The sequence below is a fragment of the Polistes fuscatus genome, unplaced genomic scaffold (genome assembly GCF_010416935.1).
Source record: "Polistes fuscatus isolate 324 unplaced genomic scaffold, CU_Pfus_HIC Scaffold8, whole genome shotgun sequence".
NCBI classification, from domain to species: domain Eukaryota; kingdom Metazoa; phylum Arthropoda; class Insecta; order Hymenoptera; family Vespidae; genus Polistes; species Polistes fuscatus.
This window is the reverse complement of record NW_025113162.1, coordinates 5,179,053-5,199,340: the sequence shown is the minus strand read 5'-3', so window position 1 is coordinate 5,199,340 and position 20,288 is coordinate 5,179,053. Positions and strand designations below refer to the sequence as shown.

The 20,288-nt window shown below is 30.2% G+C and overlaps 1 protein-coding gene across 1 annotated transcript in view; it reads right to left on the bottom strand.

The window, feature by feature from the left end:
• Positions 1–11,942: 11,942 nt before the first annotated feature.
• LOC122525228 (lymphocyte antigen 6D) overlaps positions 11,943–20,288 on the bottom strand; it is a 65,630-nt gene continuing 57,284 nt past the window's right edge. The window contains exon 5 of the mRNA XM_043647917.1: positions 11,943–13,454. Coding sequence (XP_043503852.1) covers positions 13,312–13,454 — 143 coding nt within the window. The 3' untranslated portion in view covers positions 11,943–13,311. The remainder of the gene's footprint in view (positions 13,455–20,288) is intronic.

The following is a 20,288-nucleotide window of genomic DNA, read 5'->3' as shown; positions in this document are numbered from 1 at the left end:
TAATTTATGATTATATTCGTGATACTTTAGTGGATGATGAACGTATCGAATCAGTTTTCCCTTTCGTCCTTGAAAATAGATTATATAAACCAAGGAATTGGGATAAGGGATGATTGGGTAGATAGATATACAAATTTAGATAGGGTGAGTTGACATTAGCATATTTATTGAACGTCGATCATCTATCCTAGTTGATATGTGTCTTCATTCGATGTCGAATCCACACGCTTCGATGGGACACCCATGTTGAACATAATTACTTTCATTTGGCCAACCAGGATTATCCATTGTTCGATGAATCTTTTTTTTTAATCAAGAGTTGTATACAGGAAAATAATCTTTATTACGAAATTTGTCATCCTTTCGATGAAATTGTCTTAGGTTATTTCGGCTTTTGTACAAAAGTCATAATTTTTGTACGATAGAAAAATGAGGTTTTTTTTTTTGGTGTTAATTCTTTGTACAAAAAGATAATACAAATGGAACGATACTAATCGCGTAACCGTCAAGTGGACAGTTCCACCTCGGTAAACTCGTATCTGATAAAAGCAAAGTATGATCTGAAAATTTACTGTCTGCGGAAATTGTAGATCATACATTGGAGATACACTTCCATCCAACCTGTTCATATATCTATGAATTATATCGTTCCAATAAATCACAAAATGATAGTCCACTCTCTACCACTGGATACATATGACGTCACAGTTAATATCCGGGATTTAAAAAAATAAAAAAAAAGAAAAGAAAAAGGGGAATAAGAAAGAATAACGAAATTAAATTGCGGTTGATATTTTACTCGTACAATTGATAAGATAATATAATTATTAACATTTTATCTAATTAAAATTTTCACGATACATTTAAAGAAAAATGAAAGTTTAAATATATATATATGTATATATGATTTCTAAAAAAGAACAAAAATATAGTACTATAATTGGAAACACGTTTGTCCGAATTAAACGAATTATCGAAAACAGGATGACCGTGATAAATTCGATCGTAGAAAGTTGTATACATGAATAGACATTAATGTATGTGTTTGTTACTTGCGACAAACGACACGAGCGCACGATTAAACTTTAAATTTAATTAAACTTCCATTACAGCGTAAACCATTAAATGTGTTAATACCTATATTCGGAATTGAGTATATATTTAGCCTTGGACTCACAAATTTACAATCGTTTCAATCTAATTTAGCGTCTATTCTTAAATAAGAAAATCCTAAAATACAAATGTTTATGTTGCATATGAAATGAAAGTATATTACGTGTTTTAACGTACGCATTAACGTTTTTCAAAATGTTTTGTTAAATTGTCACGGTACGTGTAAGAACATTTCGTATGAATGTTTTTAATCCTCTATAATCCGATTTTTTGTTCATATCCAAATAAACATTTAGTAAAAGTATATATATATATAATATGTGTGACTGTTATTTTCAAAGTCTGTTACGTCCATCAACATTTTTTTTTTTTTAAGAATTAGCAAAAACTGTCACGTCTTTCCAAACGAATATTTGTAGTTGACAAGTTTCGGTTCTCTTCTACTTCCATGAAAAATAACGAGTTCTACCACTACCTACGAATTACCGCGTACTGAAAATATATTTAGTCACGTGTCATCTAACAAATTGCGCAAAAAATGTGTGTACGTTTGTTTTGACTGATGAATGATGATTCGTATAGTAAAAAATGTATACTTGATAAATAAATAAGGAATTATTAATCTTATAACGTAATAACGAAATCATATTTGAATAATACAAATATATATGTATATAAACGTTGTCTACCTTGAAAGTTAATAATCTTTATGAATTAGTAGATATTAACACATTTGAATGATAAATAAGTGGATAATATTCAAAGTAGATCTAGAAAAATGTAGGGAACAATGCCAGTAATAATTATTTCTCCATTTCCAAGTCATTTAAAAGAAAAAACATATCTCCCTTCCTCCTCGAGAAACTTCCTCATAGTTGGCTGAATAAAAGAGAGCAGGTATACCGGGTTTTCGAGGATAGAATTTATTACAACTTCATTATATTATATTCGAGTCGCACACTACGGGATACATATTCTTCGGAAGAGAGAAACGCGAACACACCGAGACGACCACATTTACAATTTAAATGCAATCCTTAGCGGACACTTAATATGCAAATGGTTACATCAGAGACGAGAAGTAACAGTGTTTATCTTAACTTACAATTTATATGTGTGGGTGTGAACTACAAAAAGAAATAGGACCGTTAAGATGCTTGGCAACAGATAACACGTAAATAAAAGTGAAACTTTTTCATCTGTTACGCGAAGTTTATAATTAATGGAATTTACATGAGATCACGCGACGATTGGCTATTTTTCTTCCTAAGATCACTTCGGCCTCCCCCCTCTGGACATTCTTGCCGAATTTTTTATTTATTCGAATGCCCGAATTCTTTACATTGATCATAACATATACACGATAAATTATAAAATAAGTATTTATATACTTATATTGAATTAAATATCTTTCCATTGTTTTTTTTTTTACTTTTTTACGTAAAAATTGTTAATTAATTGTCGTGAATGAGATGATAAAAATATGAAAAGAAAAATAAGAAAGAAATGAATTTTTAATTGTAAAACAAATGGATAAGAAATGTATATACTATCCTTTATATTCTCGGTTGATCCAACGTTGCTTGTTGTTGACGATACTTATTAAAGAATCGGTACGCTCTGTGAAATCGTTCTCGACAGCAGATCGTACAAATTCTAAAATAAATAACGTAACATCGTTTTTCGCTTCGAGAAAGGAATGTTCCAGATTTTCCCGTCGTATCTCTTTCCTTCTCTCTCTCTCTCTTTCTCTCTCGTACTCGATACTCGTAAATATCAACGGGGGTGAGAGTAAATTTTCTATGACTCCGATGCATCTTCCTTCTGTCACCTAAAATGTTTCAGAAAAAAATGTTCTTTCACAGTAGTTATTATTATTATTATTATTATTATATTATTTCATTATTTATTTCTAAAATATATAAATTTACTTACGCGAGAAAATTGTTTCTATAATTTCCTATAAAGTATACGTCAAATGAAATTATTAAAGAAAAATATCTTTAAGAAAAAACGTTATGGTGTTTGTCGATGTAACTAACACTCGTTATGTAAAAGAAAAAAAAAAGAAACTTTTACAAAGTATTTACGCAGAAATTCGAGATGAAATTGGTTATACTCTTAAACGACTTTAGACGTTTCGAAAAAGTATGTAGGAAGAAAATGGATTGACTTTTAAGAAGTCGAGTTTTAGTGAAAAACAATCGAATCAATCTTAATGTTTTCTGTTACTTCAAAACTTTTCCCTCCTTCCCCTCCTAGGTAGGAAACGGCCTGACTTTAACATTGGCCTTCATCCAATGGTTTTGATCTTCGACTTACCTGACCTGATTATTCGAGCGTATAGTATGTACATTTGCAAGGACCATTACCAGTATGGAACATATGCGAACTTCATCGTTACCTTCCTTATCATTATTATTATTATTCCTTCATTCGAATTACGAATTCAAACGTGCAGATAATGACTCGTAAATTAAGCTTAAACGTTTAACATTTAATTAACGTGGATGAAACGTATCAAAAGTTAAAAAAAACAAATCAATTTACTTAAAATAAAATTTGTCAAATGTTCGTCGAGAAAAAAAAAACCAAATATTTCTTACAAATTTAATCTCCCATATCTTCGTTTTGTAATATTTTCAATTCTATTCGTATATAATATATATATAAACGCACGGATTGATCCATAAATATGGAAAAATATTGAAATAGATTTATAGGATGTCTACGTTACAGAACGACAGAGAGAAATTTTCGGATCCTTCATGCATTTGGTCTACTAGCGGAACGGATAGAAAGACTATTACATTTTCGCAGAGGAAGAGGGATGAGATGGGAAGGGTAGTAGACCACAAAACCGCTGCCAAGAATGGTCCGTAGCGCATCCTAACATCGTCGGAAACCGCAGGAAACGTTACGTTATAGGGCCAACTGTCTCATCAAAAATTCAATGCCTCTTTTCGATTGGCATACATGTTACAATTTAACCTAACGATTTTTAACTTTATTACATCTCTCTTATCTTTTGCCGAAAACATTGTAATCAATTTTTTCAAATTAAATATATATATATAAATAAAATATGAGAATAAAGTTATTCGTAAATGCGAATGAATATATATATGTGTGTATATATATATATATCGATTTTTGCTCGAGGGAAAAAGTTAATTACAGGGACTTTGCGGCTACTGCTTTTACGTGTTTGGCATTCGCCCGCGTACAAGTGGAAATAATCGTCCGAGGGTACTTACATTTCCACCTTGACGTTTAAAAACGTCCAAAAGGGAAATGTTGACCGGTTGGATGTGTAAAGCGCTAGAGAAATTTCAAACTTTTTTAATTTGTGACCACTAATATAAAGTATCTTTCTATCTTCATTGCGCGTATGCGAAAGAAACGAATAAACGGTAACGATACTTGTCATTTTTGTAAGGAATGATATAATACTTTTTCCATTAAATCGCGTTTAAATTATTCTATATTATTATTTGTATTAATTATTAATCGAAGTATCTCTGATTTTTGTCGAATCGAATTATTAATTAATATTTTAAAATTTTTCTTTTCCCCTCGCATTGTTATCATTATTATTATTATTATTAATTTTATTATTGTCGTAAGCGTATCGGTTTGGGTAAAGAGTTATGGAAATTAGTTGAATGTAATAAACGAAGGTGGCCAAATTACAATGCTATTTCAAGATATACCGTTCCCGGTATAGATCGATTATGGTTTCGTGGTTTCCGGTCAGGAAAACGGAGATAATGTTCATTCGACTGATTAGATATATGATTATACGCACAAGCTCGTCTTTATTTCCAGTTAATTAACGTACCCCTTTTTCATCTGCTTGATATCATTTCCAATAATTCCCGGCACGAATGTGATATCGTAATCATTTTCATTCAAAATAAAGAGATCTTTTCCAATAATTGTCTATTTCCTTCTCGCTCTTTGTCATTTATGTTTCTATATTTTCAACGATGCACAAAGAAAAAAAGAGAGAGAGAGAGAGAAGAAAAAAAAGGGAGAGGAACAACGTATGCGTACAGATAACAATAAATTTCTGTGTTATCTTTCTTTGTTTCAATGAACCATTCAGAGGAAAAGAGAGAAAAATAAACACGTGCTTGTTGGATAGCAATCAATTTCTGCATAAATAATAATAACAATAACAATATAGATAATTAGTGTGCGCAATGCAAACGAGAATATAAAAGCAGATAACGAAATCGTTATTAGTCTTTATACGAAATGGGGGAAGTTCTATCATTTTCAAATATTACTTTATTCGCGATAACGATTAAATTAATGATATTATATATTAGTTGTAGAACAGAAACAAACAAACAAACAAAAAATGAGATAAATAAAGTAATAAAAATATGTTTTATTTCCTTTTTTATCTCTCCTTTTTTTGTCTTTCGTTTTTTAATGGTAATTGGTTCAACCGTAATCTTTGTCCGAACGAACGAACGAAGATAATAAATGACAATCCATTTAAAAAAAAAAAAGTGATTTACCACAGATAAATTAAATCAGATCAAGTAAAAACTAGTGAAAAATGCATTATATTATAATAGTTGTTGTTGGTTATATAGACCGATTTCAAAATGAAACGAAATAAACTCGCCGTTTACTACTTCGCGAATAAGAGAGCCCTTTACATAATTTAAATTTCTTAATTAAAATTAGGCGAACAGCCATACGTATACGTTGTACACAAGTCCGCAGATAATTTTACGCATAAAGTCTCTTCTTGCTCCTTCAACTTAATTAAGTTCACCGTTGTCCTGTGGGCTTTTGGAAAGTGCATACATACACCATACGTAAGTAAGTATCCATTATATAATACGTATCTCGGATGTGGTGGTTCCCTAGGTAATAATCCGTATAGTAATTTCCATTTCAATGATTTCAATGTTCTAATTTGTATAACAAATATGAGTAAAGTCGGTCGGTACATTTAAAATACGGACAGAGAAAGTATCCTTCGGAGTATGATTTTTATTATTGCGTCTGTATGTCTATTATAAATGTACAACTCACCATACATATGACTCTGCTTACGTGACTATATAATTTAGTATAATATAATATAGTATATGTATATTATATTAGTATAGATTTATATATACATATACATACATATATTTTAATATGTATTTTTATGTATATGTATATATACATGTATACAACATAATCGTAATATTTTCCTTCGCTCGGTCCGCTCAACTATCGATATAATTAATATATATATGTATATATGTATATATATATAATCGTCGTTTAAAATTGTAATCTTAAAATGTAATTTAAAACGCTCGCATTTTCCTCCTTCTTCACCCTTCCTTCCTTCCTTCCTTCCTTCCTCCTTTCCTCCTCCTCCTCCTCCTTTTCTCTTCTTTTTTTTAACTTGTTTATCTATTTATTATTTCTTGCGCGACTCGCCGTCTTTTTTATTTTTGCTAATATATTTTTTGTTCTTTTTATTTCTTTTTTCTTTCTTTCTTTCTTTCACCCGAGCACTATCCTCCCTACGTTGGGCACGATATGCGATATATAAAGAAATAAAACCTGGTATAAGCGTGAATTGACAAAAAACAATGCTGTTGTAATAGTAATAGTAGTAGTAGTAGGAGTAGTGCTCGTTAGAAAAATGTATAGACACGTGTGTTTGATTTTGCCGAGGGAAGGAAGGAAAAGTTGACGAAACGTGGAAAGAAAGTACTATTTTTTCTCTCTCTCTTTCTCTCCCTCTCTCTCTCTATTTCTTTCTTTCTTCGTTCGAGTTAAAGCGATTGACCTAATTATCTACTCCTTTAATTTGTTTGACGTTTTATTATCCCCCTCGCTTTGCCATTCATTCACTTGCTCGCAACGTATTTTTTTTGTCTCGTTCACACGCTAACAACGCAAATTCATTCGTACGATTAAACGATTCAAACGATTTGCAAAGCATTACCCCATAAATCTCTCTAGGACTTCATTTTCTCGACATTTATGCTCGCTTACACACCCAACCACCCACCCACCCAGACAGGTTCATCGAAACCACCCACGACTACGACTAATGTAAGTCTTCCCATTTTCTCTCGCATATCAATCACACTCTTATCTTTCTCTCGTCGATAAGCGACAAGTTAACAAGGTTTTTCTTTTTTTGCTTTTCTCTATAATAAAGCACCGACGAGCAGCCCCCACGTTTTAACATTTGCGATCGAATTTTTATTCTTCAACGACATTACGATATTTCTTTTTTTTTTTCTTTTTATTCCTTCGATTTATCGATTGAACCAATCTCGATTAATAAGTTCTACGCACACGTGTTTGCACGTGTTTATCATCCTCTTTCTCTTTCTCTCTCTCTCTCTATATATATATATATATTTGTATGTGTACATATGTGTCTGTGCGTGTGTTCGTGCGACCAAGTAGAAAAAATAGGAGAATGACTTGTACGTACTTGAAATTTGATTGATGGCGGACTCTACCTTTCTTTTTTCTTCCACCCCCCTACCATGTTTTTTTTTATTTTATTCTTTTTCTTCTTCTTCATCTTCTTAATTTCGTTTTCCAAATGGTAAATTACAAAAGATAGATCATCCGTTTATTTAATTATGTATCTCGATCACGACTCGATGGCAAATACGCAACAACGTTTGATTTCCTAAAAGCTGCTCGTCGAAGGATCACGGCACTAATCGTAAGAATTCTATACGTGTTGTATGTATATTTGTAATTTATATATGTTAATTACATACAGCACGATTGTCCCTTAGTATGTTTTTTTCATGTTTTAAATCAACGAAGTAAGACAGATATAATACGTGTCCGTCGGCATAAACGAAAAAACGACGCTTTCGTTCGAGAAAATATTTGTAATTTTGTTTAAATATTCGTTGAAATATTTTTCACGCGTAAGTTTTCTTCTCGTTTTTATGAAAAGCAAATGAAAAGTTACGGGAATTCGCTATATCTTTTTTTTTTATTTTTTTTTTTTAAATCTTGAATTAAATCATTGGAATAAATTGTTCTCATTTTTACATATTCTTGTGTATAAAATATTAAAATATTTAATATTAATTTAAACTTATTTAATAAAAAAGAATTATTGTCTCAGTTCTCTAAAAACAAAAGTAAAAAAATAATCGTAAAAATGATTGATTTGTCGATGGAAAAGCAACGAGTTTACGTGGCTGTTAATAATAAATGCCTGAAATAAAAACAGTATAGAAAATTAAACTTGCGGAAGGAGTGAAAATAAAAAAAAGTTACGTTTATATATCGATATAATATTCTCGTGGGAGATGAAGTGAGATTGAATTGAGATTGATATAAATGGCAAAAGTGAAACCATGCGGAATACTAATATCGTATATATAAATCATTGCGATTTCTTTTCTTTATTATTCGTTGAGCTTCTTTCAAATTGATATTTACGAAGAACGAAAGCGCCTAATAGAAATATTTAGTATTATTTATTATTATTATTATTATTATATTATTATTATTATTATTATTATTATTATTATTATTATTATTATTAAATACCGATTGATACTCTTATAATAATATTCTCTACCATCGTTGATGATAAGTAAACGTTAATTATTTAATTATCTAGCGGCAGAAGCTTTTCGTAGGACTCGGAACGAAATTAGCGTTTGTTTGTATTTGTTTGTTTTTTTTTTAATTTATGTATATGTAATTTGTAATATAATAATAATGATAATAATAATAAATTATTAAATAATAATAATAATATAATAATAATAAAATCTTACGCTCTAGGTGGTGTAATCGCCTAATGTTATAATAATATATTACGATTAAATCATTTTTCTTCATTTTCTTGTTCACGTTTAACACATCCCTTCGACGACGATGATTCATTCATACTGCGAGCTGTACTTTATCTTCCCATTTTATATTTGTATTCATTTATTCTTTATTTTTATTTTTCGTTAACTTTTACTTTACAGACTATGTCCATTGTAAAATGGTTCGAGGTATACGCGGAATCGCGGTCTCGATCGTTTACTCGTCTTTTTTATTTTCTTTTTTTTTTGGTTTAAATATCATTTTAGTTTCATTTATATAATTTTTTATTTAAATTTTATTATCTTTTTATTTTCTTCCATATTATCGAGAAAACTATTCCGACATCGATTATCTATTGACGACATGAAGAAGAAAGAAGAGGAAGAGGAAGAGGAAGAAGAAAAGAAATATGAAAAAAAAAAAAAAAAAGAAAAAAAAGAAAAAAAATTAAAAAACAAAGATAGATACATCGTTTTCCTTTTAATCCACGAACTCGACATCAATTCTCGTAGTCGGACAATTGGTAATTGAAAATATGTATTTATTAGACATCTTTTTTGTTCTTCTCTTCCAACGAGAGAACCCGAGCAACGTATCAACGCAGATCGATTTTTTCATTTACCAATCAGAGTTTTCCTTTGTTTTTTTTTTTCTTTTTATATGCCATTTGATAGAATATCGATTAATCTGTGCGTTATTTTTATTTTCTTGTTATATTCCCTTTTTCTTTTTGAACGTATTAGAAAAAAATATACGAATCGAAATATATAGATAAAATAATCGCATGTTTGACGAAGGATAAATTCTTCTTCTACTTCGTTTTTTTTTTCTTTTTTTCTTTTTATTTTTCTTTCTTCCTTATTAATTAGCGGATTTTCTCGTCTAACGAAATTTAAACCTTCGCACTCGTACACGCGAAATTTACGTTTGCTTTTTATTTTCCCCCCTTAACGTTTATTTCACTTCGTTTTGACTTCATTAACGAACACGTTTTGAATAATCGGGATTTTAGAATAGCTGACGTTTGCTACGAAAGATTCTTAAGTTCCTGTTAAATAGTAGCGGTATAAATAGTCGGTTAATCTAATAATAAGTTTAAAGATTGCTTAGAGCGTATAATCATTCATTATTAATATCGCGATATTGCAAACTATCTCTCTCGAAACTATAGATTTATGTTATATACATTTTATTACTGCCCATTGGACTTGTTTTATTTGCTATAAGTTATTATATGTGTATGATAATAAATATGCTGGACTAATAAGTAAGAAAAAAAAAAATTACTTACAAATCTCTTTTCTAGAAAATTTATTTCATAATATAAGTAATTATAAGATATAAAATATATTATGAAATTAATTTTTTCACCTATTTTTTCATTTACAATTCCACTGTCCATTGTCATAATCAACGATACATCTAACGAAAATAAATAATAAGTTCTAAAAACACACGCACACACACACACATATATATATAGTATATAACGATGATAAATTCATTTCTATCGTTCTTAATAAATCGATTAATCTCGGTTGATTTTCGTTAGAACGGTGCTTTTAATTTTGATCGATTATTCGGAAAAAGAAAATATTGACTTAACGTAACGAAACGATTGTCAATAATGCATACATGCATATACGCGTATAGATAAATACGCAAATGCACATGTTGACCGTCCACCCGCATATTGCAAAATAAATTTTAAGCCGATCCTGTGTGATAACGATAATAAAAAGCGTACCCGAGTGCGGAGGATTAAAATAGCGCTAAACAACACATGAGCAACGATCGGGTAAACGATCGATATTTGTTAAACTTTACATGCTTTATGAATATATATATTTTATTTTATGTATGTATTTTTTATACGCGTATTTAGAATATTTATGATGTGTATGTATGCGTGTATGTGTGTGTGTGTGTGTGTTAATATCGTCATCCTATCGATGTTTCGTCGACGAACGATCCGCGTACGCTCGAAACATTTACTCAACCAATCAGAAAGCGACATTACTTTATTCAACGATTCGATCGATTTATTATTTTAAATCTTCTTAAACTCGTGCTAACTTAAAATAGATCATCTCGATATTAATTATCATTTCTAATCATTAAGAACAGGTATATAATATCGCTAAAATCTGTCTCTCTACTTCGTTTACGATACATTACGAATTATTTTCCCCTTGTCCAGTTACCCAAACCCCTCCCCCTCTCCCATCCTCCCCCGACCTACCTTTGACGCCCATCAAACCCGTTCCACGATAATTACACTTTATTAAGGCTACTTAAAGCGGTTACATAGTATTCGATCAACTCCATATTCGACTTTTGCTTATTTATTTATATACTTGTTTTTTTGTTCTTTTCATTATTTCTTTGTTAATATTATTTATTCTCGTCTATCGTCGTACTACTATATGTATATTGGCGATGCAGCGATAATAATATAATAATAGTTTATTAATCGTAATAGTTAATATTATAATTGCAATAGTAGTAGTAGTAGTAGTAGTAATAATAATAGTAGCAGTAGTAGTGATGGTGGTAGTAGTAGTAATAGTAATAGTATTAGTAATAATAGTAGTAGTAGTAAATGGTAGTAATAGTTAATTGTTAATAATAATAATAATAATAATAATAATAATAATAATGATAATAATAATGATAATAATAAGTAAGTGATTTTTATTTTTTTTTTTTTTGTTTTTTGTTTTTTTTTTAGTAATAATAACAGTAGTAATAAGTAATCATAATAACGTCATTATCATTATTATCTTCACTATTTTTTCGTTAATACGTTATGTTTTGCATGTATGTATGTATATATGTATTTATGTATATATATATACGTGGCTTTCGTCCAGGTTTCTTCGAGCATACGACCAGCGAACGTACGTATGTACTGAAATGAAATTCTCTTTAATCCTAAAAGGATAAACGGATTTTTTGACTTTCCTTTTAACTTCTTCTTCTTCTTCTTCTTCTTCTTATTTTATTTCGTGTCGATATTTTTTCACTATTCACGTTTTTTCCCTCTGCCCTTTTCTTTATTTTTTTCCTTATTGCTCTCAGATTTCAACGTGGTCGTGTCGTTGTGATTTAAACATTTTACAAATCACGATAATATTTTTCCCCCCTTCTTCCCACCTTTCCTTGCTGTTTACCTTTCTCTCTCTCTCTCTCTCTCTTTGTTTCTCTCTTTTTTTATTTCTCGTTTTCATTATCCCTGTCTATACGAAACTTTATTTACCCAAGACAAGAAGAGACACACGTGGTGACACGAATATGTCAATAGTACACGCTTACGTTCAGGTGTTAATAAAAAAAAAAAAAAAATTTGCCACGGGAAGACCTCGGAAAGATACTTTGACGAATTTCAACGCCGCGAAACCGTTGTTATTAATATAATTTATGCGAAGAGAATGTTATTTTTTTTTTCTATTTTCTTTCTTCTTTCTTTTTTTTGCAAAATTTTCTTTTAAATTCGTACGATTGAGACTTTTATTCGATATAGCGATATTTTGTTTTGTTTTTTAATCAACGATAATTGTATGGAAAAAATGTTATTTAAGCAAACGAGAATACGACCGGCGAAGGTGAATACTATTTATCGAAAAAGCAAGCAAGAGAGAGAGAGAGAGAGAGAGAAAGAGAGAAAGAGAGTAAGGAGAGAAAGAGATAATAAAAGAAAGACAAAGTAAAAATTATAACGAAGCTGGAGCATCAAACGCGAGTGGCTGTTCAATTAAAAAAAAAAAAAGTCGCATCGATCATTATCGAGGATTACGGAACGTCAAGAACCTCATTGTCATATCCTCGTTAAAAAGAAAACTATCGAGAGAGTAAAAGGGTTAAAGACAGAGAAAGTGAATGAGAACGAGAAGGGAGGAGAGAGAAAGAGAGAGAGAGAGAGAAAGAGAAAGAGAGAGAAGGGAGTAAAGAAAGAAAGAAAGAAGCTTGACGATTGAAAGAACCCTCGTGAAACGACTACGACCACGAGGTTGAAAATAAGAATAAAGGGAAGAAGAAATAAGAAGGTAGAAAAGGAGGAGGAGGAGGAGGAGGTGGAAGAGGAGGTGAATAGGAAAAAGGCATGAACCGTTAGTGACGTCACTACGTTTTGCTCGCGTTAAAGCTCGGAAGCACGGTTTTAACGTAGTAAGGGCAAACCGTAACGATTCTCGTGCTTGTTGTGATTATTGTTGTTGCTGATGTCGTTGTTGTTGTTGTTGTTGTTGTTATTATTGTTCCTCTCGTCGAAGGAAGGAGGAGGATGGTCGCATTTTGGAAACTGGCCGTAGCCGACGATCCTGGAGCAGCCGCGTAAAACGACTCCCTTGCGTCCTTCTTAAGGGCGTATTAGCCACGAAGACTGCGTTCAAGAATTAGAACTAGCATCGTCAACGTTAATACAACAACGTAGCCATTGCTGTTAGACGTCAACGACGGACCCGAGTTGCAACCGTCTTGCTGACAGCAATACGTTCTCGTACTCCAAGCCTCTGAAAAAAGAAAATAAAATAGGAAAAAAACGGGAACGTTTGTTGTTGTTCGTATTTTTATTCGTATTTTTATTAATTTTTTCTTTCTTTTTTTTCTCTCGTTTACGACACGCGACGTTTCGAATAATTTTATATCGGAAATATATATATTTAACGCTAAATCTTACCGACGATTCGTGTATACCTATTCCTATCGTGAATATCGAATCAAATGAACGTTTTATTTAGAAACATATATTTTAATATAGAATTAGATTTTTATTAGTCAATTGGATAGTGAGAGAAGAATATATATTTTATTTAGAAATGAATAATGTACATTTATCGGACCGCGAGTGAAAGATTTAGTACTAATCAATATGAGCGAAATTGTAATCTAATTTCTATTATTTCTTTGGTTTTTTTTTTTTATTTATTTTCAATATTAAAAACTTGCAAATTATTATATATTAATATCAATATGAATATGTAAATTAATGATTAAGTTATCTGATAAGAGATCTTATTATTTGTACGGTATATAATATCGACTGTTTTAATTTCAATTTTATTAAAAAATAACAAAAATATCAAAGTTTTCCTATTTTCAAGCTAATCATTAATATCATCTTTCATTATTTATAATAACAAATGCATTACGATAAAAGATCATATCCAAATATACTTTCGTAAAGTCTGAACCCTTTAACGATCAATACGTTTTCTCGATATTAACAAATGGACGTTTTTGCAATGACAATTATTGAAAAAATGATAAGATCATTGATAAATTTGCGTAATTAAAATCCAGTCACCGTTTCGTTCACGTAATGAACGAGAATGAAACTATTCACAGCTTGAATTGTGCATTTATGTTTATGCCTTGTATTTATATTTGAACGACGAATGACATAGTCATTGGATGTAGACAAGTATCGACCAAGGAATCGATATCTATCTATGTCTCTCTTCGATGTCTATTTACCGTCGGAATGTCATTCGAAGTAGTATACGGATTCCATTCGAAATCCAGATATCGTTTCGCTCTAGCTATTGAAATTCAGACCAGTTCTCTCTCTTTCACTCTCTCTCTCTCTCTGTCTCTGTCTCTCTCTATCACTCATTCATTCACTATGTCTCTCTATCATCTATTCATCTATCGGAATTGCCTGGATAACTGGGACTCAAAAAATTCTTGAATATAAATATCGACTGTAATAAGAATCTCTCGACAATTGGTTTCAAAATAAAAACAAACAAAAAATATTCTATATAAGTATATGTAATGTTTTATTTTCTATTCAATGATTTCGAATTATTCGAAATGGAATATTCGTAATTATTGATATTAATTATATGAAGAATTTCAGAACAATATTTTTATAATATACAAAATTTCTATATAATATAATATATGGTTTGAATAATTTTGTTGATTATCAAAATTACTGCGAATTATTTGAAATGTGAAAGGTTTGGTGAATATAAATATTAATTGTATTATAGAGTGATATTGAAAAAGATCGTATGTAACATAATGCATAAAATATTCTTTTATGATTAGCTAATATACGAGGAATGTTTAATAATAATGAATAGGAAGATTGTATGTAACATAATACATAAAATATTCTTTTATGATTAGTAATATACGAGGAATGTTTAATAATAATGAATAGGAAGATTGTATGTAACATAATGCATAAAATATTCTTTTATGATTAGCTAATATATGAGGAATGTTAAATAATAATGAATAGGAAGTAAGTGTAATAAAATTAGAAATAGTTTTAATTTCAATCGTTCTCGTATCCCTTCGTCGTTTCGATTTAATGTAACTAGAGTTTAGCAAACAGGTAATTTTCTCGTGTGGTTTAGTAGAATGTAAGATAGGTAGTTAAATTTAATTTATAGCAGATATTAATATAAAGAGAAGAGGAAAAGGATGTAGATAGGAGGAAGAGCTGAACAAGCATGGTAATCAAGATTGAAGAGAATGGGTAATAACTTCTTACCATGATCAAGATAACGCAGTTTCTTGTAAATTTGTCTTTCTAAAACTTTGGCCCTTTTACTTATCATTAAAAAGCGTATATTATAGGACAAGAAAGGGACAAGACTTTATATAAGCAAGATGACAAATTTTCTTATAGAAATAAACCTGCAGGTATAATCCTAAATGATCGTTAAAATAATACTACGTTTAGGATATATTCCTATCCTTTGAAACTATCAACGAGAAGAACAGAATCATAAATTGTTTGAAATTATTCATTCAGCGAACTTTGAAATGTGAATCATGAATTTTGAATTTCGGAAAGTCATTTGGTGAAATGATATTATTTCTGTTATTCCGATTGGATGCGTGGTAGTTATTATTCGAATATCTTCCATCGGATATTCCATACTCCACTTGTTATATTGACATTACTAAATTGTTTGCTTATGAAAATATTCTCCATATCTAACGCATATATATATATATATAATGCATAGATAAACGGATGCATATAAATTCTTGTTATCTAAAGCAAAGATTTGATATTATTAACAATTTAATTTTAAAAATTATCAAATTATTATTCTTTCGAAAATAATGCTCTTATAATGTTATTAAAAAATATAAAATCGGGGGAAAAGAAAAAAGTATACATACAGAAAAGATGCGTAAACTTCGGAACGTCGAAGTAATTCTTTGAAAAAAGAACAAAAATAAAACAAAAAGTTATTTCTGTAAGAAAATTAACCTTTCGGAGAAAGAAAAGAAAATTCAGATTATAAAAAGGTATGTGATAGAAGGAAGTTAGTGACCAACCGACTGGAAAAAATATAACATCATCTTATTATTTTCGCGAAACACGAACGTGCAAGCTAAGGTTCATACTTAAAAGAAAATATTTTTTGAAATGTCTATAGGTAAGTAAAAGTACTTACACAAACGTGGCTTTTGACATTACGGTGCATCCGGAAAATGTTGTTGATACATAAATGTTAATATAATACTTACACACATGCACGTTAAAATCTTTCTCTCACAATCCTTTTACCAAGGTAACCCCAAAGAGAAGAAAATCTTTTTGCCAATGGTGCTTCTGAATTTGTTCAAATTTGTTTCTTTTTTTTTTTTCCTTAAGATCGTACGTTCGTTAAAAGCTTGAAGAAAAAAATTTGGATCAAAGCTTTTAATGCATTTAATTTTCTCATTTTCTATTTTTCCCTTTCTCTCTCTCTCTCTCTCTTTTACTCTTGGTATTTACTTTTTGTGGAAATCCTTGTAAAGAGTTGAAAAGAGGGGGAAGGATTATATGCGGGCAGAACACGATCAGAAATCAATGATAACCATTCGTCGATGTTCGAGTAATATCGGCCATTTCGAACGTATGATACCAATAAAGAAAGAAAGAAAACGTATTCAAGCAACCGATTTGGAAAATTTACGAGCTAATCGCAAAAAAATTCTATCCTTAGTATGAGAAAATGTTTGGAGAGAAGGAGGAAGCTTCAAAAAAAAACATAATTCCATCTTGCTGATATAGATCTTGCTGATTTAGCAAAGATATCATCGTTTTGGTTTGATATCTTGAGGAATTACGAAAGATTTATCCGGTTCGATAATTAGGACTTTTGCAATTTAAAGTATTTTATTTTGATTGCTATTGTTAGTTTCATACAAAGTCTAGGAAGTAAAATGTTGTTAATTTAATTTAAAATTGTATCAATATTTAGTTAATATTTGTTATTTTCATAGCACGTAAATTTCTACCAATTGGAATAATAAAGATTTAATATTATTTCGTTGTTTTAGAAGTGCCTAAAAGTTTCGTATAAAATTCGACGAATAAAGTAATATACAAAATGTTGTTAATTTAATTGAAAAATGTATCAATGGTTATTAGTACTCGTTGTTTTCATAACTAGTAAATTTCGTATTAAGTTTAACGAGTATAGTAAAATAAACTAAGAAATGTTGTAAATTAATTCAAGAGTAAAGTCATTTTGGCATTTGGAAAAAAGAAAAACTAAAATAAAAAGAAAATTTGAGTTTAATGACAATTTCGAGTAACGTCGTATATCCCCATTATACGTACGAAATTATGCTACTTGAAAGCTGCGTCAAATAAAAATGTTCTTTTCATGCTAGTATTTCCTTTCGAGCATCGAGGTAATGGTGTAATACCTTTAAAAGACTTTCGATATTTATTAGTATGGCTTGAGTAATAATTTTCGAAGTTAAGTAGAAAAAGATCGGATATATATGTATATATAAGGAAGAGAAAAAAAAAATTAAGAAAAATGGAAAGAAAGATAGATAGAGAGAGGTCAAAAAATGGAACACGAGAGTCAGATATAATAAATCTGCTTACGTTCGAGGATTTTCGTTGGTTCGCCACGATACTCGTAATGTACATTCTAAACTACTGCCATCAAGTATTCACATACACATATATATACACGTCTTCCACGTAACACAGTCACTTTATCCTTTGCACCTGTGCCCTTCTATCCTCTTTTATCTATTTCACGTGCAATATATATAAGAACACGTTTTTCCCTTTTCTCAATAGGATGCGACAAGTTTTCCTGCGACTTGTAAAAATTTTAAATTCGGTAATACCAGAGGTCCAGGTCGCGTTTCCTGAGCCTTTTGGGAAATTTGTTCGAATGTTCGAACAAAAAAAAAACATGTTCTATTCTTTTCCCTACGAATTCTTTTATTTCCAATTAACTTTAACAAGTTGTAGAAGAGATGAGAAATGAAGACATGAAAAAAAAAAGAAATAAAATGAAAAAAAAAACCTATTTATATAATTCAAGCATACGGTCAACGTTATTCGTTCACTTTTGTTAAAATGTTTTAACATTTATTATTTATTGAAACCATTTCATTATTATTATTATTATTATATGTAATGAAAAGTCAAACCTAATACCCGAAATCTTAATTATTCAATTATATTGAAATTATTAAAATATTTTTATTATTATTTTATTAGAGATTGAATTTCAAAATTGTACGTAATCCCATAAGGTATCACTGACTATATCAAATCTGACATGAAACAATGAGGCTAAAACGTATCAGTCGTAACGATTTAAGCTTTACGTTTTTCTTGAAAATTCTTGATACTGTCTGAAAACCGTATATACGATTAAACCCCCTAACACATACATAAACGAGTTTGATATACATATATGTACAAACTTACGTAAATACTTTAACGTAGTTGGATAGTTATCTAAAGTACCCATGTACGTGTATATACCCATGTATACGTGTATTTTATGTATATGCATAGTATGTACATGTACATGACACAAAATTTGGATTAGAAAAGTTTAGTACGAATTTAGACGTTTTTTGTAAAAGTCCATTTTGCCAACTAGAAACGACAGTTACGTTGGATTATCTCGCTTAGTTTAATCGTATTATACACATATACCATAAAATATATGTATATACACATGCACGTGTATAAATGATACAAAACGTTAGATGCTTTGTAACGTCCGAAATATTATGGATTCGTGTAGGTAGAAAGCTTTAAGGATTATCTTTCAATGAATTTCAAGACAGGTATATATTATACTAACGTCAATAGTGTTATGTAAGTAAAGACATTCGAAGAATACGTTTAAATGAAATAATTATCCATTTTTTTCCCTATTATTCTTGTTGTAATCGATTATTATTACTACTACTACTACTACTACTACTACGATGAGAAAAATTTATAAATGTAACGTATCCTTCGATAGATAATACTTCGTTTGGAAAAAGTAAAAGAAACAAACGAAAACAAAAAATTGGAAGGAAAAGTAAAGAATTAAGTACAAAAGAGGGGAAACAAGCTGCTGCCAAGAAAGTTTCAACGTTCGGTTGGATGCCGACGGGTGAAAGAAATTTTTCGCTACATTAGTTTCCCCATTTGAGTGACGTTCGAAAAAATTTGTAATATAAAAAACTTAACAAGAAATAAAGAGAGAGAGAGAAAGATTAAGTTCATCTTCTTGATCAAAATCACTTTTCTACAATACGTTCACGTGATGCGAACAACATTTTGTCCAATTTCTATTTTTGCGTTTTGTCTTTTTCTTTTCCTCCTCCTCTTCCTCCACCAACCCCTCCCCCACCCGCCCTTTATCTTCTTATTTTCGTTTTCCCATTTTTGAGTTAGAAAGATTTTGCGAAAATAAAAAAAAAAAGAGACAAATGTACTCCCGTTTATTTTGTTTGCCCTTTTTCCTTTCTCTCTTCGGGTTTACTTCTCACGCGAAAGTTACGTGCAACAAGAAGACATAGCAGCAAATCATTCTGTTTTGGTTTCGTTTGGTCACGGAGTTCGTGAGGAAAAGAAGAATGAGAAAGAGTACAAGATACATGCGTGTTGACGACAAGAAAAATAAAAAGGAAATAAAAGATGTTTGTGCGATCTAACACACGTAGCTTTTTTATTTCCTTTTTTGCTTTCGATCGTGTACACGGAATTTTTCGTTCGCGAAAGAAAATGGATTACTCGGGGAGAGAGAATTTTTCCCTTCCATGAGTAATTTACGGTATATATATACAGTAGTGATCGTAAAAAGTAAGAAGATTATGAAGAAAATTTGATTAAAATGAGGTTGGATTGCAGAGAGGTGGGATTTATAAATTAATTTTTATGATTTTTTTTTGTTAATAATACAAGATAAATGAAAAAGATCGGATGGATTATTTGGACAAAAATAATTTTTCATTTTATAATTTAATTACGAGCATTATAATTTTAATCGTAAAAAAAAAAAATACTTTTTTCTTTTCCCTCTTTATTACCTACGTTTATTCATTAAAATTGTTTTTATGATTTTTCTTTTGTG